Source organism: Mycteria americana, chromosome 1 (assembly GCF_035582795.1).
Source record: "Mycteria americana isolate JAX WOST 10 ecotype Jacksonville Zoo and Gardens chromosome 1, USCA_MyAme_1.0, whole genome shotgun sequence".
NCBI lineage: Eukaryota > Metazoa > Chordata > Aves > Ciconiiformes > Ciconiidae > Mycteria > Mycteria americana.
The window spans coordinates 208213069-208236286 of NC_134365.1; the positions used below are offsets into that span (position 1 = coordinate 208213069).

The window sequence follows — 23218 nt, forward strand, 5'->3', positions numbered from 1 at the left end:
TAAAACAACCTCTCTCATAACACCATGCACACCGTAACTGTACAAACACGCACACCATATACACTGGGGATCATTCTGATTCAGGTGCCAATATGCAGAAAGGCCTTCCAATGTAGAAAAATTGTCCAAATTGTCTATTGAGTGAAAAATTGTTTGGTACAGCAAAAAGTGGGGATTAAAACTGATAGCACACAGTCCCTACAAGAATAATCTCTAGTGAGCTATAGAAATAGAGCCAATTAGCTAAATAACTGGTATGATGCTCAGTAGCACTTATCCCAGTATTTTTTTTCAGACACAGCATTCTCCAAAATATATCCTACTGGAGTCTGTATATATGTGAATGATTACATTTCAAAAAATGTTAATATTCTCTCCATAATATGCTTTCATATATACTTCAACTTGATTACTAAATATATAAAGCACAGAAAGTTACTAAAAAATGGACCCAGAGGAAAAAAACCAGTTACAACTGAGAAGTGGTTCGAAAAAGTAGGTTTATCTCCTTGCATTGCTTTATTTGTCTACTTAGCAGCCTACCGTATATCATGTTAAATGTCCAGTGGAGTTTTCATTGTCATATGCATTAGGAATTGATTTTTCATTTCCTATTGAAAATAAATATTTGATTCATTTGACATTAAATCATGTGTTATTTGATGAAAACCAAACTTGTTTCCTTTTAAGTTTGTGTTTAATCATTTTCCGTTTACCTTGCAATAAAATAAATGGCTTCTTTTCTGCTCCATTTTGCCACTTTCTGAGTGTGCTGTCTAGTATTGTATTGACAATTCTTTTTGCTAATTAAATACATATTCATACATTTTCAGAACAAATTCTCTATACTTTTGCAGTGGGCTGGGTATCTAAACTATATTTTTCTCTCTTGTCAGTTGGAACAGCCAGCCATAGGGGATGCAAGAAAAGTGTTTGACAAAGCTGTATCAAACTTTGTTCTATATTTAAAAAAGAATTTTTTTCCAAACCAAACAGATGTACTGTACTAGACACCACTGTTTAAACACCTAATGATACATGACTGGGGTCACTAAAATCAAACATATTAAAAAAGTAAAGTACGTTTGACAGAAATTACGTTTCCTTACAAAAGTTTATTACATACAATCTGCATATTTTTGGGCCAAGAAGTGTCCCCTCCCCCGAGGACTTTTACAAAAAATGAAGAGAAAAAAACCTGATGAATTATTGACCGTGTCTCCAACACTCCTCTAAGCGCACCACAGGCATTTCTATGGGTCTTTAAGCATTAGCTTGGGTTTCCAGTTTCTCCACGCACATAAAACTCCATCCCTTGGTGTCATCAAGCTAAAGCAAACAAATAACAACAACAACAAAGTCTGCAGTCTTCACCAAGAGGTTGAAGGAACCATCAGTGCCAAAAGCAATGTTACAGAGGACGAGGAAGTGGACAACACATGTAAGGTGGATTGAGCACTTGTTACTTTCCCTCCTGAAAAGAAAAGCAAAGTAATTAAGGCACAAACAATGCAAACAGTTCTCAGTACATTTAGGTACTAGATTTTGCCCAAAACTTGTATTCTATTATGCTCAGCAAAAGCCTAACTTTTAGGCAATGGATTACCTTGTGAGAACTGCAATAGCAAAATAGGCTCCCTATACAGACATGAGGAAATTGGGGATTTTATGATGATATCTACAGAAACTCACATGCTGAATCCTCATATTCAGTCTGAAAATGAATAGGAAATTCCAAAAGGGTATGTGGTTTTATGCCTTAATCCTCAAAAAGAATTAGGCTGCAGAAGATGCCCTGAGACACAATCATAAATGTTCTTCCTGAAACAAGGAATGAAAGCTAGCCCTTGATCGTGATGTTTGTCCAGAGGAAAAAGTGGTCTTTTGCCCACTGATGTTTTTAGATCACAGCAGTCCCTTAAAAATTGTGCTAAGGGGAAATACTCTATGGGCTGGCACTGGCAACAGATCACAGGAGGCGAAGGAAACCAGACCGGGTTTCTTTGGACCACAGTTGTCCTAAGTGGAACTGATCTCTTGTGTATAGTCTAATCAAAAATATCAAGTTAGAGGGAATGAAAGATTTTGTGGCCTAGAGTTATGGCTCAAAAGATACATGAAACAAATATTTCATGGAGTAGGGGTTGGTGTCTTCTGCATTCTGATCATAGCACTGTAGTTTGTGACTAGATGAGAGCTGAAATTTTAGGTCTAGATTGAAGTTTCAGGTTCACACCTTTTGGATAGTACTCCTTAAGGACTAAAAGCAATGTTTAGTAGAATTGTAAAGTGTTAGCAGAAAGTTAGAATTAAGATGCCTCGTTGTGTTTAGGCAAAAGACAATCTTATTTTCTGGTTGTTCTTGCCACTAATCTTTCTATCCCTTTCTTACCTGTTTAATAATGGTACTTTAAACTCTTTCAACATATTGCAGTAACTGAGGAAGTAGAAGCTATACCTCATCATTTACTTCATGATAATACATTAATACTGTAATACTTTAATAATTTAATAAAGTAATATCTACTCAAGGGAGTCAATGGAGTAAGCTGAGAAATTCAGCTTATTCTAAAGCAGGCACATACACAGGGTTCAGCTGCCTAAATGGATGCCATTTTAGCTGGGTTAGATAGCACACCTCTGGCTGGTGATCCAGAATGATGTGTGTATCCTCTAAGATCTGCATCAGATCTGCCAGCTCTGTGCAAATGTTTGGGATACCTTAGGACATCTCAGATGTCCTTATGTGCCTATGTCTGAATATTTAATTTCAGAAGATCAGCTGAATTGCTGTCTAGGCTCCACTGTTGGTCTGTATGGATTACATCTCAGCTGACTATAATGCTATTTGAGACACCTTGTACGCGTATAGACATCTACAGCTCAATTAGTTTGCCAGGTGTTACCTTAGAAAGGGAGAGGTTTCCTGTAAATCCTCTGTTTTGTTCATCAGCCCCACATGGATGCCTCAGATACTCTTGAGCATCTCAAATGGCATTAGATACCTTTGTTTCAGCATAGAACTGAAGACTCTGATTAATGATTTTATCTAATAGCTAGAGAATTGTAAGAACTTTTTTTTCAGGTAGAGAATAATAGAGTTAATGAGCACTGCTATAATCACCGTTCTTCCAAATATAAGTGTAGCCTTACCTGAAAAAGATGGAACTCTGATCTGGGGACTCGCAGTCCCATCCCCTCCTTCACTGACTGCACAGACCTCAATGATGTAGACACCAACATCAGGAAGAAGTACCACCGCAGAGGTTTTCTGTGTTTCTATAACTTGACTGTTGCTCTGGCCTTCTTGCCTAAATAATACCTATGGTCAATGAAGTAGACAGTGGTCATTCAAGTTATGTACCAGACATTTTGTGTAGATAACACAGTCACTGAAATGTTAACTGTTTCATGCTTTCATTAAGGATTTCTTAACATTACATTTGAACAGTCATCTGCTTTTACTCTCCCCTTCCCCCAATGGCTTCAAAACATTAATAGCAAAGTCCATCAGCAATTAATGAATGTGAAAGGACATTGATTATAATCCAGAGAGAAGATAGAGCATTTGCCCACTCCAGCATTAGGTGTTACACAATTTTTTCTCCAAACTTTCTTCTAAATGCATTTTGGGTTCCATTTGATTTGAATTCTTATCCCCAAATTCATGTAGATATTCACATTTTTGGCTCAAGAACCCAACTTCAAATGTAAAGAAAATGCCCTAAATAATGTCCTTAGCGTGTTTACCTTAGCTGGCTAAGTCAACTGAGAACAGCTCAGATCTGTCCCTGCATGTCCTTTGAAACTCAGTACAAGCTTATGGCATGTGGGAGGAAAGCAAGTGAGTACATAGCTGTCTTCTTGGTACTTCTGCATAAGTTTCTGTTCCCAGGCAAAATTGAAAAGGTCAGAGAGGTGTAAAAAAGCAAAGTAGTCAACTGAACTTTTTCAGAATCTCAGCTATTCTGATAAAAGCTAGAGCAGTTTCTGGTTTATCTGAAACATTTTACACTTTCTGGGTGATATTTCCTGATGTATCAGAGGGAATATCAGATTGTAGTCTATAGAAATTATTGTATCTATGCTTCAAAAAAAAAAACCCCAACAACCACACCTCTGTAAATACATTGAAATAATTCTGTTTTGTTTTAAAAGATTGCAGTGAATTCCACTGCTTTTGATGATGTGTTATTTAGCAGTTAATCCGGATTTTACCCTTTAAAACTTCAAAACTTTAAATGCCAGATGTTACCGTCACTGATTGTTGAACATCACCAACATGATCACAAAACAAAATGAAGTATTTGTGTTTCTGCTCCATAAAAATATTAATTTTAATGTCATTTTAAGATGCCTCATTCTTCTGTATTTCTCTAAATCCTACTGCAAACACAGTTAAATTGAAGTGTTAGTAGGAATTTCATTGCAGGCTGGTCTTATTAATAGCCACTTCTGAGTCAGATATGATGAAGTGATCCCCTGAGATAGAGCTTACTCAGTTTATAATCAGTAGTTGAAAATCACAACACAGAAAATGTTGGGACATTTTGCTCTTTTCAATTTTATTTATTGCTTTTCATGGTGAAAACTGATTGCAGACAGTCTGTATAGCATACTTTACTTACACAGAAAAACAAGAAAGGGAAAAAAAACCAGTAGGGAAGATGAGCAGTCATTTGGAAGAGAGAAAGGTGAGCAAGGAAGGGGAAGCACTGACCTTGTATCCCATTACGTCGGATTCATTAGCTAGAGGTCTGACTGGCTCCCACCCAAGAGACACATGAGAGCCATCCTGTATCCACATAATATTGCTGGGTGCTTGGCTGGGAGCTGAGGAGAAAAAAGAACAACATGTACGTAAATATAGTTTATAGGTAGTTTCTTTAAAATCAAAAGAAAAGTATTTCAGTCTTTTATTACATTTACAACTGGTTGTGTTAGCAGGCTCCCAACTCTAGCTGGAATTTTAAGAGGTTTTTTTGCACCAGAATTGTCATTTAATAGATTGTGGTGTATTTACTCAGCCTGCCCCATAAACTCCACAGAGATTATGAACTTGAATTCTCTTCTGTCCCTTCTTTGTCAAAATGCCTTGTTTTCTGGGAAGATAACCTTTGTTATGAATGCAAAGTCATATGAGTTCATGTCTAAATATCAAAGCAAAGCCATGAATCAAAACTATACATGATTACTGATTATTATACACTCTTCTTAAAGGAAAACCCAAGAGGGTAGAGGTTGCTCCCTGACTTCTCCCTTTGAGCAAAAGTACTGAGATCACTTACGGGACTTCTTGGTTGCTGCACGCACAGCCGTGCTAGGTGGTCCATACCCTGCAGCATTGTACGCCCTCACCGTTAGGTGATATAATGTGTTTCCTTCTAATCCTGTCAGGAGGATGGATGACTCATTTCCCTCAGTTTTGACCTTTTCTGCTGCTTCTTCCTGCTCCATGTCCTTCCAGTAACCAACCTGCCAACAAGTGACCAAATGAAGGATTAATATAGGCATCTGGGAAGCTCATACTTCCACATGCTCATACTTGTTATCCTGTGGAGGGTCTTTTTGTCATTTCTGCCTTTTGTCTGATCATCAGGCCCTTTTAAACACGTGGGACTTGCAGCCGCACCTCAGAGCCGAGCAATGCGCACTTCTCCAAAATGGTGAGACTCAGAATATCGTGGTATTACCTGAAGCACGTTGAATTTCTGTGTACTGGCATGAGGAGATGTAACTACAAGACGGAAGAGCAGAGGATGAACATTGGCAGGAATTCAAAAGTATTTCAGAGAATTCAAGGAGAGCTCATCCTCTGCTAGGTCACCCTGGAAAGCTCTGACTGCATCAGTTAAGAAGTGCTGTGAGAAATATTCCTTTTCTGGCCCTGTGCAACTCAGAGCCACTAGATACCTTATCAGTGTAATGAATAGGAAATGACAGAACACCGAAGGAAATCTTTCATTCATCTCAAAAATCTTATCTGAAGAAAAAGAAGGAAGTAGATTCAGTTTTAGTTCTGGGATATGAACAGGTTTCTGGTAAATGCAATTTTGATAGTATGTTTATGCCCTTCCTTTTCAGACATAAAACCCCTAAATGATCTTTCGTGATTCTTAGTCCATATTCCTGGTATCTGCACTGAGTTTATCATAATCTCAAAGAGGTTAGAGGGCTGAGCTAGGAATTTGACTAGTCTCTTTCCTCAGGGACCAAGTATTTGCAGGGCATAACTGGAAAAAAGCAGTACTGCCTCTTTTTAATGTATCTAGGTGACCTACACAAGTAAGGTAATTCTCATGGGGCCCTCTTGTCCCTAACGGGAGATGTCGCTAGTATGCTATTCAAAAACCTATATTCAGTATACTGTTATTCATGCTGAGACCTATTTGCATTTAGTCCACATTTTGACCTTTTCTGTGAAGTTGGTTATTTCATAGCAAGTTATTCATATTATATCTGGATAACTTTTCCTCTGAGAAAAAGGTCATGGACAATGCAGCACTCTTGTACATGTATCCCAGAAAATGGCGATCCAAAAAAACCAAGGGGTTCATAGGAAAATAAGTCCAAGCAGTACAATGCTGACCTTTTATAATTGCACTAGGACTGCCATTTAAAAAAAAAAAATCTAGAAAGACCTGGCTGCAAAAATATACATTTGAGGTCATATCTTCACTTGAGTAAAGTGGCTTTGTTAACTTTGATCGAGGATATATCAGTTTGTGCCAACTCAAAGTCTACTCTTTCAATTGTAAAATTCATGTAAAATCTTTTTTGTGTGCCTGCATTATCTCATGTTAAGATGTTGATGCTTTAATTCTTAGGTTGATTACAGCTCAGATAGCAAATCTAGCTGTAGTCACCACTTGTTGTTCAAATAAGTGTGATTCACTGAGGTATTTTGCTAGCTGAATGCTTGACCAACCCTGTTGGTATCTGAAGTAACACCTAGTCACATCTTTCTCGGAAAGAAAAAAGAATCAACAACCATTTATTCACACACTAGCATTGAACCTCCAATGCTTATTATCTCTTGGGCAGTCAGATTCCTTTCATTTTGCCTGCAATGCATCTTTACAAACTTGAAACTACAGTGATGAGAGCCACATAGTATTGAGCACTGTATGACCAGGTAGTGAGAGGCAGCACATGTCCTGGAGACCCTATCATCCAGTTAGTGAAGTCTGCTGAGGATCCAACAGGGAAATGGTCAGAAAGGAAAAGTGCCCAAGGTTACACAGGTGGACAGTAGCAGGGGTGGAAATGCAACTGAAGTAGTGAAATCCTGGTTCTAGAAAACCAGGAGCAGAATTATAAGTAGCTCAATAGGTCTCATTGTGGTAGTTTATTCACAGGGCACACCACGTCCCATGGGAATGCAATGCACAAGACAGTAGATAGCCCCCAGCTTTTGCACTGAAGCTTTTTTTTAGTATAAACAAGTTGTGAAAACCTGATTTTCCAAATACTGGTATTAGGACTAAATAGATATTAAAACCTGGTGAGTGTGGAAGAAAGCTAGGAGCATAACTCGTCCCTTTTGATATTTTTCATGTGTTTGGAAATGCTCTCCACCGCTACTTATATGGCATTATCAATTTAGATGCTAATTATATTTTGCACATGTTAGGTCTGCAAAAATAACTATATGGCATGGTCCCTACCAGTTCTGCTGCACCACATGACAAAGGTGTTCTCCCTTGGCAAAGGGGTATTCTTGTGGGAATTAATATACTGTATTAAGCAGCAAAGGCATGAAATGCAATTTGGCAGTGCTTCTATTTCAGTTTCTCCTGTACTTCAAAGACCTTAAGTGTTTGGTCCCTGCTTTTAAAATTCCCCTTAAAGTTTTGCCAGGTGAGTTTGGACTTTGATCTCAAAATATGCCTTTCCCTTTCTTTCTTAATGCACACATCCATTTGTTGATGGCTAAATGAAGTAAAGGAAAAAGTGGTTATAAAAAAAAAGAACTCCAATGACTATTGACTGAGGTTGATGGTGGGGGAACTTACGTCAGTTTGAACCAAAATGAAGATACTGCTGATGTTTAAAAGTGCCGGACATATTTCTTAAAACAGAAGGTTTGTTTATTTACACTTCTATTTATTTGGTTGTTTTTTTTTTTTAATCTTGCTATTTTCTGTAACCTTAATTTATAGTGCTCAGAAGTGTTTTACCACACTTAGAGTAGGGTTCATTAATGATAACTTTGAATCTTGATATAGCATGAAGAATAAATCACAAAAGAGTAGCCTATATTTTAAAAATGAAAGAATAAGGCGAGGGGGGGAGGAAGCATTTGGTCTGTTTAATGTATTATTGTTTGTAAGGTTTTAATTTTTGCTGGGCTTTCTGTGTTTTTTATATGATTTCCACAAACCCATCTCTTTGAGCTGGAGAGAAAGCAATAATGATATTTAAACAGCTGAATAGAGGAGATGCAGGAACATACAAGCTGCTTTGTCCTGACCGTGGGTTAAGCACTTGTAAAAGTAAACCATCACATTAAAAATACGTTTCCATCTAAAATTTTTATACCTCTAATATTTACAGACTACTTCCTTGAAGTTTCATGTTAAAAGGTATCTTAAATCATATTACCCTTTGTCCAAATTGGTTTCTAGCGTATTCATAATAACACTTTCGTATAAATTAATGTGATCTAGTTGCAGGCCCTCTTCTCTAAATTCAGGAGAGTCAGAGTTATTGTCTGGATACTCTTTCTGTTGGCCACAGGGAATTAAAGCTACAAATCAGGCATTTCAAGTAAGAGCCTAAATTAGATAGGATGAATCAAAGTGGACAAACCCACAAACTTTCCTGTGCTCTCCGATTGAGTCTTTACCAACATCAACAGTACTGGCATAACTGAAAATGAACTTGAAGAAATATCAGAGTACAGAAAGTGCTAGGGGAGAAAGAGAGGTGAGCTGAAAGAACTGCTGCTATCCCTAAAGAAATGATTCAGATTTCATAAAAACTGTTTTAATTATCATTATCAGAAAACCTATAAGCTCCTTGAACTGACACACTGCAGTCATGCAGATGTTAGTGCTGGCACAACTGCAACAGTAGAACCAAGCACTTGGGACAGGAGAAGAGGTGCTTTTTGTATCACCTGCTGCTGCTTTTTGTATCATCTCAAGATATTGGTGTGACTGTCCTTCAGAAAAGATGAGAGAGTCCTGCAAAAAGGTCAATCAACCTCAGTGCCCTCCCTCTCACCAAAACAATTGCTGACTGAAAAGAAGAAGAAAACTGTTCAGTACTCCTAAATTCTGGGGTCTTCTCTGGAGTAGCTTGCATCCTCCTCCTCTTTTCTCAGATACTCTCTTCTCCCACATAGTCCTGCATGCACACGGGACGAAGACTGGTATTGTACCTCAACCTTGAGGACTAGTCATAATATCTAGTCATGCGTAATATCTAGTCATAATATCTAGTCAAAATATCTAGTCATATTTTCCTATGAAAAATCAATAATTATCTAGGTTTCTGATTTTAGGTAATAGAAAGCCAGTAGTCTTGTAACAAACTATTCAGGATACAGACATTGCAAAGGGTATGGCTCTCCTGAGGCCCTCATGAGAGATCTAGAGTGTGATCCGTACCTTAAGGACTTGAGAAGCAGTAGTACTGCTGTGCTATAAAATGCTGCTTACAGTCTTCAGGATTTTAGAGTGGTTTGAATTAGCATAGGAGTAACTTTGTAGGCAAAATTGACTCACATATGAAACTATCCAATTGCTAATTTTCTGTTTAGGAAAATTCATTCATTCCAAAAGTGAAGTCTGGTAAATTGGTATTCAGGCTGGTGAAACACCAATTCCTCTTTTTTCTGTCTCGCTTTACCAGCCTCTGGTAGAAACATCCATATATTCTTTCTAAATTACTTCAAGGTATACTTCACTAAATTAAAAAAAACCACATTCCAGTACCTTGTAGACATAATTTTCTGTTCCACTGTAAAAACAGATAAAGTACATCCAAGAAACAGCAAAAACTCTGAATATTTCTCTTTGAAAAGACAGAATATGACATAAACAAGTTATTATGTCAAATAATCCTTTCTGAAAATGGCATTCAAGAATTTCTATTTTTTATACTTTTTTTAGGTTGCAAGTTGATCTTTTGATTAGGTTAGTTAAGCTCCTATTCCTTGAGGGAATTCCAATGAAAAAGACATGAGCTTTGTGATCTGTACTTAAGTATAAGCCTTGGTTTTCTGGAAAAGAAAAAAGAAAAAAAAAAAATCTGTTCCTCCAGCCAGTAATTCTTTCCCTTCCCTACCAGTAGTGAGTGACAAAGAAAATACTGCCTAGGGCTGAAATAGATTTTATAACCTTCAGGTTATGGATTCCAAACAATAAGTATGAACTACACACTATATTTTTCTACCATTCTGACAAAGTTTTGAAGCTACTTCTACTTTATCAGAGTGTTGCTGACATATATTTAGTAAGGTCGGGTGGACAGCTGACAAATCTGTACTGAAGTCAGGAATAATATGTGCTTTGGAAGATGCAAATGAGTACAGCAAACCTTGCATAAAACTCGTGTGACATAACAGTTAACACTGCCTTTCAGGGATGACAATGTGAAATTGGACAAGTTACTTTGCCTTTCATTACTCCTTAGTACAAAGTGCAAACAGGGCCGGAGTGAAACTGGGTCACTGCAAACTTGTCCATATGTAGTAAATATTCTGTCACTTTTGTTGATTAGAGCCCAAACATAAAAAAATATCCCCCCCCTTTATAATGCTATTGCTAAAAAGCCAGGAAACGTGAAGACCGTGTAGGTGGTTGTCACTGCTGCAGTGACCACAGGCAGAATGCAAATTGAGACATGAAAACAGAGTGGCTAGGCAAATTATTTTGCATTCAATTTGAATTGAAGGCAACATTTTATTTCTGGTCCACAATAATTCTACATTAGGAAAAAATTGTTAAAAAAAAGATAAATCATTCAGCTTTTTATCAAAGTCTGGATTTCTTCTGTACATTATCTATTTGCTATTTGTGGATTAAGGGAGTACTACAGGCTATGTTCTGCACTGTACTACATATGATAAAACTTTCAAAATCAGTTTTTAAATTAAAATAGTGTTCACAGAAGCTGAAGAAAGCTTTTGTTTTTTGGGGGGGGCAGTTTAGCCCCACAGTCTTGCTATACAGAGTCTTTCCTTTTTGCACTGAGGGACGCTTTAAAGAGAAGCTGTCAGTATGTTAGCATAATTGGGCTGGTAGTGTGGACTTAGTCTTCCTAAGTGAATACTGTAATGCACTGACTCACTCTACTGATCCTATAAGTCATTATCTCCTTTTTGATGAAATCCTTCCCAAAAGTGGAACTGAAAAGATCTAGCAATACCATCCTCGGATTGCGCTCTGTCCTGCTGAATCATGCAGGACAGCAGCATTTACTCTTCTGTTTATTGAGTAAGGGCTGCTCTGATCATAATTCTTCCTGGGAATGAGGACAGAAAAGAGCAAACCAAACCACTCCCTGAAAGATTCATCTGTCTGAAAGCGGGCAGAGAAATTCTGGCTAAATGAACAAAGAGGGAGAAATGGCGAGGGGGAGAAAAAAAGCACCCTCCTCTCTCCAGATAATAGTACCTCAGAAGGCTCCTCTAATTCCTTCATGGGACAAGGTAGAAAGGAGTAGTGAAGTATTTTTATTTTTGTATTTAATTTTTTTTTTCTGTCAGCTGCAGGTCCCTGGCTTGAGATATTTACTCTGTAATCTTCACAGTAGAGTCTTAAAATTGGTGTACAGCACAGTGAGGAGCCAAGTTATTAATAAGGTTCAATGTTAACAACCCCTGTTGTATCAATAACAATTTCCAAATTCATTCCTAAGAAGTCTAAGAGAGAAGTAGAGCAGGTGAGTGTTACAGTTGGGGTCAGAGTATGCTGAACTCCAAGGAACTAAACACTTTCCAAGACAGGAAGACCACCTCTGATACAAAGAGAGCCCACGGTCCTACCTGTAACAGCCACCTATCACTGGGACACATCTGTAGAACTAAGGCAAGTGTTATATGACAAGCAGGAAAATGCAAAATACATTCAAGTTATGAAAGAATAAGTTTCTAGAGAAAAAATTTTCACTTTTAGACAGAAAATATATTTTTGTTTAAAAAATATGTAAAAAAAAGTTAATAGAACATTTTTGAGAATCAATGTGATCGATGAAATGAGGATAAGAGTAAAAACAGTAGGTGTAATTTAAAAGACGTCAAGATATCTGAGAGGGTGTAACAAAACAGCCACCTTTCTGAAGAGAAGAAGACAGGGTGCAGTGAGCAAGTTATTTCAGAGGATAAAAGACTGGCCTGGAAATTGAAGACAAAGGTTAGTAGCAAGTGGAACACCTCAATGTGGAGAGGGATAGCTTTTGCAAGGTGAATATCATCTCTATCAGACACAGTTTTGTTCTCTTTATATATGGCAGTTCTAAAGGTAAAACAGTTAGATATCACTTGCTGCATGAAGCAAGCCATGTGCAAAGAGGTAAAAACATGTTTAAGGTAAGGAAGAAGTGGGGATAAAGTACAAGAGAGCTCACAGAGTTCAGCATGGAGATGTGTATGGGAAAGAGACCTGGACAAATGTGAGACCTTAGGGGACACATCATGGTCACAGCCTGCTTGGACTGCGCTGGAGAGCAATATGGGAATATCTAAGTATCAAGAAGCTACAGCAAATCAGGTAAAAAATACTAACTGACTGTGTCTAAGCTGTGGGGTAAACATGCTGTCCTGGTCAAGGCCATCCAGCCTGAGGCTGTGCTGGAGAGTGTGGTGGCTCTGGTGCTGCTTGGGCAGTTATGTTTACTTCCTAAGGCCATTAGTGATGGTCACTAGCCCCCAGGTCTTGTCTGGACAGGGAGACACTGTGCTAGTAGGTCACAAGATGTCTTTAGACATCTGTATCATTGGTATCTACCTCAGATCTACATCAACTTGATTGCCTTAGATCATCGTTACTGTAGAGAATCAGGAAAGAATCAGCACTCTCTAAAGGACTAAAGCATGTCAAATAACCTGCACCCCAAAATCAGTAAATTGAGTCTAGCTGAGCTATTTCATGAGGAGCAGCATAGCCTAAACCACAAGGTCAGGATGGGTTGTGGTGACCCCAAAGGATAGGTTTAGTCCTAGATCTAATCTGTTCCTGGAGGTTTGGATTGTAAACTGGATCCAAAGCTACAAATGGATCCAAAAGTGCAAGAAGGTCCATTGCCAGGGCCCGTTCTCTTTCCCAGGTCAGGAAGGGCTGTCTCTAAGCAGAACTTTATTTGTGGGCAGTATGGCTGCTGCTTCCCCTCCTGACACCCGACCTTTTATGATCTGCCCAGCAGATGTCCCCCGGCCGCTGCCGGATGAGAGCACAAGGGTGGCAGAGGCTCTTTCCTTTCTCGGTCTTGATTGCTCTCAGTAAATAACTAGTTTGAACTGGTCACTTAGAGCTGGAAACAGTCAATACCTAATCTTCCCCAGCCTGTGAAAGAGGCATGCTGGGTCACTTGAAGTTTTTTCAGCTCTTTTTGAAGTGTCAAAGAGATGTTGTAAGAACTGGTGTTGAACAGTTTTCAAGCACAAATAAATAAAAGATGTTCCGGTGCTACAGCTGTGACCGTTGTTCTACAGCTAGTCATATGTATGCTAAACCGAGCATAATTTCTGTTGAAGTTTCACTACTGCACATGTTAACAGAATGCAATGCTAGCAAAAGCAACAAGACTTCTCATTATGATATTCTGTGTTCATACCTCAAATCCCTGTGGTCTTCCTAGACTTTCTTTAATATGTTTCCACGCAACAAGAATCTCTGATACAGACAAACTCGTAGCTTTGACATCGATGGGAGCAGCAGTGGGTTCTGTATTAAGAAAAATTGAAACAATAAACCTCCACTGTAACAGCTTGTATTTATCAAAAACACTCCATCTGAAACTGTCATTTACTTCCTTTATTCTACTTTAATACTCACAAGAAGGTATGACACTTACGGGGAACATGAAAAACTGAACAAGATGAAGAGATTATTATTGTTGTATTTCTTTATTTGTGTCATGCTACATCAATATCTCATCACTGATGACGGGCGCAGCAAACTGTGACAGAATCTCTTGTCTATGATTCTTAAAAAAAACGTTAACATTTGCAAATGCCCCCCCTCCGCACCTCCCTTTCATAGCCCTTGATTAGCCTAACTTCAGCAGTAAATGGAGCATTCATTCTCTTCCTGGCTTTTTAGTGCCATTCTGCCAGCTCAGGATGAGCGATACCTTGCTAGGGTGCTCAGTCAGTCCTGCTCCGGGGTTATATCGAGTAACAAGTGATACCCAGAGCTGTAGTGAAATGCTACGTAAAAGAAATTTTAGAAATTTAAGTTATTATGTCCTTGAAGTCACAGGCACCAGTGTCTGGGGCATGCCATGTTCTCTCTGCTGTGAAGCATTTACCGTTTTAGGCCTGGGATGCACGCTTTTCTAAAGAAGGCATTAAGACCTAGGCTTTGTCCCTCTGGTTAGCTGCGTTGTTACCGTTGGCCCTATGTCCGTGTTTCTATCTCCATGCTATTCATAGGACACTCTGCACTCCTGACCTCCTGGTTATCTGGAGCAGAGGACCCTCCCTGCCCTCTGACCAGGGCGGGTGTCCTTGGGTGCTGCTGGGCGATGGCCAGGGTGCACACTGGAGGCGGAGGGCTGCAGGATGCTTTACATATCACACCTGCACAGCAGTGTTGCCACAGGAACCTTTTACTTTGCACTTTCATATCATTGAACACTTTACAGAGGTCCAACTTCTTTCGGCGGCTGGGAAGTAATCTGGGTAAACGTACAAAGAAATCTGCCATGACAGGCCATTGAGCATACCACCAGTTTGTATCACCAGTTAGTGCACTGGGAGTGAAGAGTGTCCAAAAATTGTCACATACCAACTGAGACATGAGTTAAGGAATCTTTTGGATCTTTTGCTTTATTACCTAAATATTACTGAAAATTTGCTAACGACAAGCTGTGGAGACAAGCCTTGAACACAGATACAGTAGTGGTATTTCTCCACCATTCTGGTGTAATTCACTTGCTCAGCAAAAAGGTGAATTCACATTCCCCTGCAGTCGCAGAGCCTGTGATTTCTTCCTTGGCCTAATGTTCCTCATTACATTTCTAATGTGTTGATCTGCTCTTGAAGGGCAGGCAGAGGTCCTGGCTTTTATGTTGTAGGGAGGCACATCAAAGAGCTTTCTAAAAGAATGGTTTTTGGGGGGGCTCATTTAACAGGGTTACAGAAAAGGCGTTTCCTTATGAAACAGCCTGGGTTAAAATGATACCTTTTTCTCAGGGATCAAACTGCCTTAGTAAGATGCCTAGTATCAGTTGACTCATTAGCTACCCTCCTTTCTCTGATCATATTGCAGGCATTGTTCTGGCACTGCTGCCCTACGCTTTTTCTCTGACATGGCTCGTACGAATTGTTCATCCTTTTTGATGTCAGATTTTTAATGTTTGCAGCTCTTTTTAATCTTCTTTTTTATTTACTTCTAAAGAAAAGAAGCATTTCTGATGTGATGCAAAATGGTGTTCACCAACAATGAGTATTTCTAATAAGTATAAAATATATATGGAACTTTTCAAGTAACAAAGAATAAAAAATATCTCCAGGAATAAGTGAAATGATCTTCTGTATTCAATACTGAAAAAATTGTGCTATGAAGAAATATATTCCTCATAATATGATTTTCTGTTCAATAGTTACACCCTGCTTTCTATTTTATGTACTACTAAGATTTGTGTGACAAAAGCTATTTTCTAGTTTTTGTATTATTGAAGCAATTACCTTGTTGTCAGAAAAGATTGCAGTGGCATAAATAATTTTAGATGTACACAAAATGTTGGTTGGCAGCCTTTACACTTTCTATAAATGTAGAAATCATTTCCTCTTCATAGTGTTCACTAGGGGTGGTTTATGTATTGCTCAGAATAGAAACACAGAATATTTTCTGATATTTTTAAAAATTGTTTTCAACAAATGCGGTAGAAATAGTTTGGATTTTTTTATGTGAAGAAAATGTGCTTCTTACATATCCAGAAATTATTCACTGCAGTTTCACTGATATTAGAAATTGAGAATGCAAGTGTTCAGCAAAAGAACAGAAATTATATATTTAGGAATAAGTTATACTATGACTGTCTGAAAGTTTATGGAGACTAAATAGCATTTTTTATTGATTCAGATAAGATGAGGACCATATAATTTCTGGTGATATAATACAGTCCATGGTTCACTCCAATGTCATGCTTTATTCTGTGTGTCTAAAACTAATGGTAAGTTTGACAGGTTCATTAGGTTTTTCTATAACGGTCACTGATGTTACAATCATATTCTTTTCTTAATATCTTGGCATTATGCTAAAGCTATTGGTGTCTGCCTGAGGTCATACTGATTGGAAAAAAAAGGGCCAACGTCTTTAATGGTCCCTTTAATATTCCCTGATTGAATTAAAGATGCAGTGCGGCAAGTTCTCAAAAGGCTGTATGTAATGTCCACGAAACTTTGCTTTTCCATGTGCTGCAATCACACTTTAAGGAAACATGTTCAATCTGTAGGTCTTTGGGATGGCTATAATAAAGCAGGACAAGGAATTACACTAATTACGTTGATCTGATGTTCAGAGAGGGAATCCTGAATTTTGATACTGGTTAGTTAACTAGTTAACTAACTGGTTAGTTACTAGCCTCATTGTGTTCTCCCTATTTATGACCCTAAACTGATCTGTTTTTCTGAAATATTCATCCTTAAAGATTTCCACATGAATTAACTTAAAAAACAAGTTCAAGGGCCTATTCATGTTTATGTTGTTTTAACTCTCCTGTGGAACAGAGCCTCAGTCAGGACTCATCATCCAATCACTTAATATCCATTCACTTCTCATTTTGTCTCCAGAAAGGATTTTTACACACTGCCCTAATTCAAAATCTGCGCTCTCATTTGAAGCTAAGAACCTCAGCCTGGATAATTGCATTATAACTCCAGGCAGTGCCACATAGTTGAGATTTCGGGCCTTCAGCCAGGACCCATGACTGTGATAAGTCCTTTCTGTGAAAAATGCACAAAAGAGATCTATCAGAAGGAAAATCATGAGGAGTCATCCCTCTGGTGCCAACCTGTAGGTAAAGAAAGTGGTAGCATTTGCTCCCTTGCTGGAGATAGCCAAAATCTTCCAAATCAGGGGACCTCCAGTAAACTGTTTCCATTCCTGAGAAAAGCCAAGAGTCATTATGCTCAGCTCCACCTCTCAGCCTGTTTGATGTGTGTCCCTGGTTTGGGACTCCACCAGATCTGTGGTGGCATGGCTGCTTGCAGGATAAGACTTTCTGATTTCCAAAAATGAGATGACTGGCTGTTTCATGGACAGGCCCTTGGACTTCTCACTTTTCCTCAAGTCCTTTCTATTTTCACCTTCTCTCTGACCAGGGTCTTTGCAGAGGGCTTTAAAACAGAGAAAAATTAGAAGGGTGAGGAAATGAGCTAGCAGTGAAGCAGTAATCAGGCCTGCAGTGCTGACCCCTGTCCTGGACCTCCTTTATGTAGTGGTGAAATACCCTTACTTGTCAGGTAGAGCTTCTGAAGCCTAGTCCTGTAATGCTGCTCTGCTGCACGCTTGCTCATGGTGTACATCCTGCTGTGGCTCTGCCTTCTCCATGGAATAGCCCAGATTTATTACACCGTGGAGTGTCACGTGGGAATAAGGAGCTGCCTTATTCCACGAAGGCTTTACCTACACGTCACCTACACATGGCTCGCTCACCTTGGCATGCAAGTAGAAGTTGTGCAAGTAGACTGATAAAATTCAGGCTGTGTTAGATTAAAAGTTCAGAGGATCATTGCCATCTTCGTGAATATAAATGGTACATTTCCACCAAGTGACGTGGCAGCCAGAGTTATCCTCAGCACGTGAGGAGGGGATATGCCTATTATATTGATTGCACATCTGACTTCCTATGGGGACTAGTGGCATCAATAAAAGGAATGCTTAATAAACTCTTACATGTCAGGATTGCGATTTCGTTCTTTAAAAAATCAGTGGAGACAGCTCTAGCTGAACTTTTACAGGATCTAATCCAGATGGATCAGCTGGCAGAAACAGGAAATAATCCACTGTAGTTTACAGCTAATATGCGAATTTATTAATTTTCAGGTTTGCCTAAACACCAAGGAGCTCAGCTTTAGGTATAAAATGAACCACAGGACTTCACTTCATGAATGTAAGATTTTAATTAAAGACATAGAGGCTGTATTTAGAAGTGTGTAATTGCATATTCTTTCCTCTAAATGAAAAGGAAAAGGTAATTTATTTGTTTAAATAAGGGCCCAGGGTGAAAAGTGAGGGGAGATGGGCCTAACCAGAACAATCCTTCACTGCAGTGTCTTCTTTAATATCACATCATCCACTAGCTGGCCTGATGCAAAACTTCTTAAAGTTATGAAGGAACAAAATTGCAAAGGCTGTTATATGGCCCTTTGTCTTTCAGATAACTGAGAGCTTTGGTTCTCCATTGGCTCAATGAATTAGTACAAATCCATACAAAGCAAGAACAAAAGCTCTGTGCAGTATCATTACGTCTTGTGTGTATTACAGAAGTGCATCTGGGGTCTATCAAGAGGTTTTAAACAGCAAGACTGAGAGTCTACAGGTTTTACCTTGTACTGCTCAGGGCTCTCTTTTTCATATCTAGAAGTTTTTAGTAGTACTCACTACACTGTTTATCAAAATTATAGAACTTTCAATTTTTGTGAAGGTAATTTCGTCAGGTGCCTGAAGGAGAAGATAGATACTGAAACTAACAGAAATGATTCTGTATCTCCCATTGTGGCAATCATTAAAAAAACCTTTATAAAAGACCTAATTCATCTTGAAACCAGTTGAGTTCCCTGTTTCTCCCAAAAACTTATTTCTATTTCCTTTTATATTCTCACCTATTTCTATACTACATGTATTCTGTCATACTTCTTGTGCTGATAGGCTGTGCCTATACTTGTAAACTAAGCAGGGACAGGGAGACAAGGCACCAGCCTGAGCATGGACATATAGTTGCCCATAGCATGAAATAGGTAGCATGATCCGTGGTGAAGTACTGACTCTGGCCAATTAGTGCTGCCCCAAAATATGCCCAGGAATATGCTGGTGCCTGCCCAGGGATGGAGAAGGGATGGTTCCCAGAACGTGTGCGGATGCAGCCACAGTCTGGAGAGTGACAGTGTTCAAGTGTGCAGATGTGAACCCTTTTTGTCCAGTTAGCTTCAAGTATAAAGAATGGCTGGCTTGTTTTATTTGCTAAAAAAAAAAGATGCTGCATCACTGTCCTTTACCTTTAAAAACTCTTCATCCCTAATAATTTCCCTGATTTGCAGAGAGCATCTTATCCAAATGCAGCTTTTTTTTACTAGGACGAAAGAAACAAGCTCTTCTAGTTTCTGCTCATTTCCTGATGATCCTGTTAGTTCTTTGAACCTGTATCATCTTGAATTCTTTGTTGAGCATGAGCAACCAGAACTGTAGCTAAGATTTTAGCAAAGCTTTGTGATAGTCTTATCAGAATGATGCCCTGATACAAGTTAAAACGTTCGAGTCTTTCTTGTGTGTAGGTTTTAGCTATTAGGTTCCCATATTGTAATGGACTGGCTTGTTACTACTCCTTATGTACTTGACCTAGCACTTGTATGTCATTCATGTTCCTTTTCCTCTAGTCCTCTAATTCACATTTTCCCTATGTATTGACAGTGCATCCTGAAGTTGTAATAACAGCAATATCATAACCAGCTCTTCTATTAGCATTATGAATATTAAATATGTATGATCTAAGACTGATCCTTAAGAAATTCTGCCAGTAACCTTCCAAGCCTTTTGCAAGTCTGGGGGTAAAGGTATTTTTTTTCTGCACTTGTACAGAAATACTTTTATTTTTTTCTGGATAGATAATTTTTTTTTTTTGCCAACTGTTATTTGTATTAATTATTTTGGGATGGAAAAGATCTCGTCCCAGGTCCTTGAGCATATAAAGAGGACTAGCTCTCACCATCCATGGCAGTCATTAATAGAAAAACAGATTCAATTTCATTTATGGTACATTTTAACAGCAAATTCTGCATTGCTTAAATTGGAAAGGGTTGAATTTCTGAGCACTTGACAATACCAGAAGTTTTCACTACAGATGTAAAAATTTGCAGACTTTCAGATTCTTATTAGCTATCCTGTCTATATCATCTTATTTATTCAAAATAAATTATAAATTATTTCATTATTGTTGTTCCATTCCTTGGTTATCTTTAAGATCAATCCCTTATTTACTTTACATTTTTTTCCTGCTTTATATACTTTCCTAACTTTTAAAAAATCTTTTTTCACCTTAATTTTTGGCAATACTTGTGTTATTCTTACCCTTTACATTATTTGGATTTTATTATGTAAGCTTTTTACTTATTCTGAATATCTTTTAGTGGGTACATCTCTAGATCCTCAGATGTAATGTACTACCTTAGAAATATACCATTTCTTGCAGTATAAAGTTCAGGTAGATTTTACAACTTTGGCTCAGAGACATTCCAAAACACTTTCATTTCTAGTCTCAACTGTTAATTCCGTCTTATTAAATAATTTCCTGCTATTTAATGACAACTTATTCCACTTTTATTTGTTATGATCAGCTTTTCTATAGTGTCTTAATTATTCATCAAAACAAGACTATAGTACCATTATGTCTTCTCTGTTAGTCAGTACTGGATAAAGATCTGCTAATTATCACAGCCGGAACACAAGGTCATTAGTTGTATTTACTATCCAAGCTACTCTTAGCAGCTAAATTCTCTCATAAATAACAGTGTCCTGTAATATTTATCTAAAATTGGAAAGGTCTTTCTCAGCATCCAAATTTATCAGGGCCATCAGCAACTGACCTCTAGTTGAACTCCCAGTTTCTTTAATTGTCTTTTTCCAAAATGACGTGGAACCAAAGGGTATTGGGTTTTATCCAAACACTGGTTTTGTATTTCCTGATGTGTTATCACATCATCAGCATGTTATGACATCCAACCATTTTTACTTTTGTTTTGTCTTTCCTATGTGGCTCGTACTTTGTCTAGTTGTGCTTGCTAAAGTGAGCCTACCTGGCCATCACTCTTATCAGTACAGCCTTTTCCATCTTCTTGCAATCATAACTTTACGCTCTCATATTTCCTTCTCCATTGCTATATTTCTGATTTTCCCAGTTTTCCTCTTCCAGTGAATTAAAACCACACATAGAGATTGCATATGATTTCCCTGATACTGAAAGCTTGTATTAGTAGTCTTGGCATTCTTAGTCCCTCAGGTTTTAAGTGGAATGTAGCCATCAAGAAAAATCTTCAAAGAATATATAAATGTTAAAACAAACAGTGCTTAACACTGCTTTTGTTTATTGTTTTGTTTTCAATATCTTGTGCCTTTACAATTTTTATTCTCTATAGATCAAAATCACCTGTGCCTGCACTGAAGTTCAGTGCTTTGTTTCAGTATGTTCTAGCATGAATCTGATACCATTTCCTGGCAGAAAGAGCAGAAGATTTCTCCCTGCTCTGTTCACGTTCCTTTTCAGGCTCAGGCCTGCACATGACAACCTTTCTTCTGGCAGGCAGCCTAACTTGCTGTGCTCTCCATGTGCTCTGGTGTCTCTTTCTCTTATTAAAGGGTTCCTTTAAAGGGCTCAGGCTTGTGTTTCCCTGGTGCTGGAACATGTCTGTTGTGTCCTTCTGTTCTGCCTTCTTATTGAAGATAGTTGTGCATCTTTTTTTCTATCCTGCATCTTCTGTGTATCATCTTCATTCCCTCTTCAGAACTGGTCCCTGGCTCTCATCATCTCTTTTACTTCACTGAAACATCTGACCTCTCTTTTTCTTCTTCTCTCCTTGATTGTTTGCTTTCTTCCTTTCCTAAGATCTCCAGGAAAGACTACTTCAAACTTTTCTACTGCATTAAGCCATCTTTTCCAGAGGGTCACATTTGCTTTTTTTCCTCCTGGGTTATCCAGCTAGTTTTGTACAGCCTTTTTATCTGTTTCTCCATTCTATTCTCTATTCCTCCATTACAGTCATCTGCAACTTTAGTTCCCGGATAGTCTCTCCCAAGAGCTCTATCCTGGTGATGTTTCCTATGAAGTCAAAAGGCCAGTGAAGGAGAAGAAATGTCTTAAAACATCTATAACCAGTCAGGCTTTTTCCCCCCTTCAACGTTGGGTTATCAATCACCATCATTGATCCCTCAGCAACCATTGGTATCATATTATCTTCTAAATATCTGACTTAGAGATAGAGATAAAAGGATTAGCCCCTCTACTTATGAAAAAAGCTCAGTGATTTGCTCATGTTTTCTGAGATTCTTTACTCACTGGAAGGTCATTTTTTTAAGCCTTTTGCCTCTGTCAGAGACACTTCATGTAATCAGAGGGCAGTCAGTTGTGTTCACAAAGGGGAACATCTTACTCAATACCACCTGCCAAGCTGCTTGCCCAGGCACAGCTCAGAGCCACCACAAATGGGCTCTGAGTGTAGAGCAGAGAGTACGCGATACGCAGTCACAGTCACACAGAAAAGAGAGATGCATTCATTCCTAATAAATGAGAAATGTCTTCCTTGTTCAGAACCTGTCCTATTGAAACTCCTGTTTTTTCCTGTGTGCTTAGCAGAGGCAACAGGTTTTAGACTTCCTTAGACAAATTTGTTATGTCAGTAAACAATTGCAGATCCATCTGTAGATGTGGGGAACCTTTCAATATGTAACATAAAGTTTCTTTAACTTTTAATAATTTTATCTTAGACCTTTATTCTAGATGTTTGCAGAACTGAGTGTGTGAGGAAAAGCAAGTAAGCTAAGGGTTTGCTGGATCAGCCCTAGGACCATAATATATTGTACTGTCAATCTTTATTTAATATCTCCTCTTCTTTGATAGAAATTCTTGAAAAAATGTGTCTTCAGTTGTTTAGTTCCTTAAGTGTGAAAGTCCATGCCTCCTTCAAAACCAGTTCCCCCTTTTTTCATAGCAAGCTGAAATGTCTATTGTCCTCAGTCTCCATATTGCCCAGAATTTAGCTGTAATAAATTGTTTCATTATTCCTTTAAATTTTCAGTATATCACCTAGGGTTATTCTGGAGAAAAGCTTTTT

At 38.3% G+C, this 23218-nt stretch overlaps 1 protein-coding gene across 1 annotated transcript in view; it reads right to left on the reverse strand.

Annotated features, from left to right (window-relative positions):
* Positions 1-1301: 1301 nt before the first annotated feature.
* CNTN5 (contactin 5) overlaps positions 1302-23218 on the reverse strand; it is a 269554-nt gene continuing 247637 nt past the window's right edge. The window contains exons 19-23 of the mRNA XM_075499526.1: positions 13783-13892; positions 5289-5475; positions 4721-4833; positions 3154-3322; positions 1302-1474 (exon numbers count right to left, since the gene is read on the reverse strand). Of these exons, the coding sequence (XP_075355641.1) occupies positions 1371-1474; positions 3154-3322; positions 4721-4833; positions 5289-5475; positions 13783-13892 (683 nt within the window). The 3' untranslated portion in view covers positions 1302-1370. The remainder of the gene's footprint in view (positions 1475-3153; positions 3323-4720; positions 4834-5288; positions 5476-13782; positions 13893-23218) is intronic.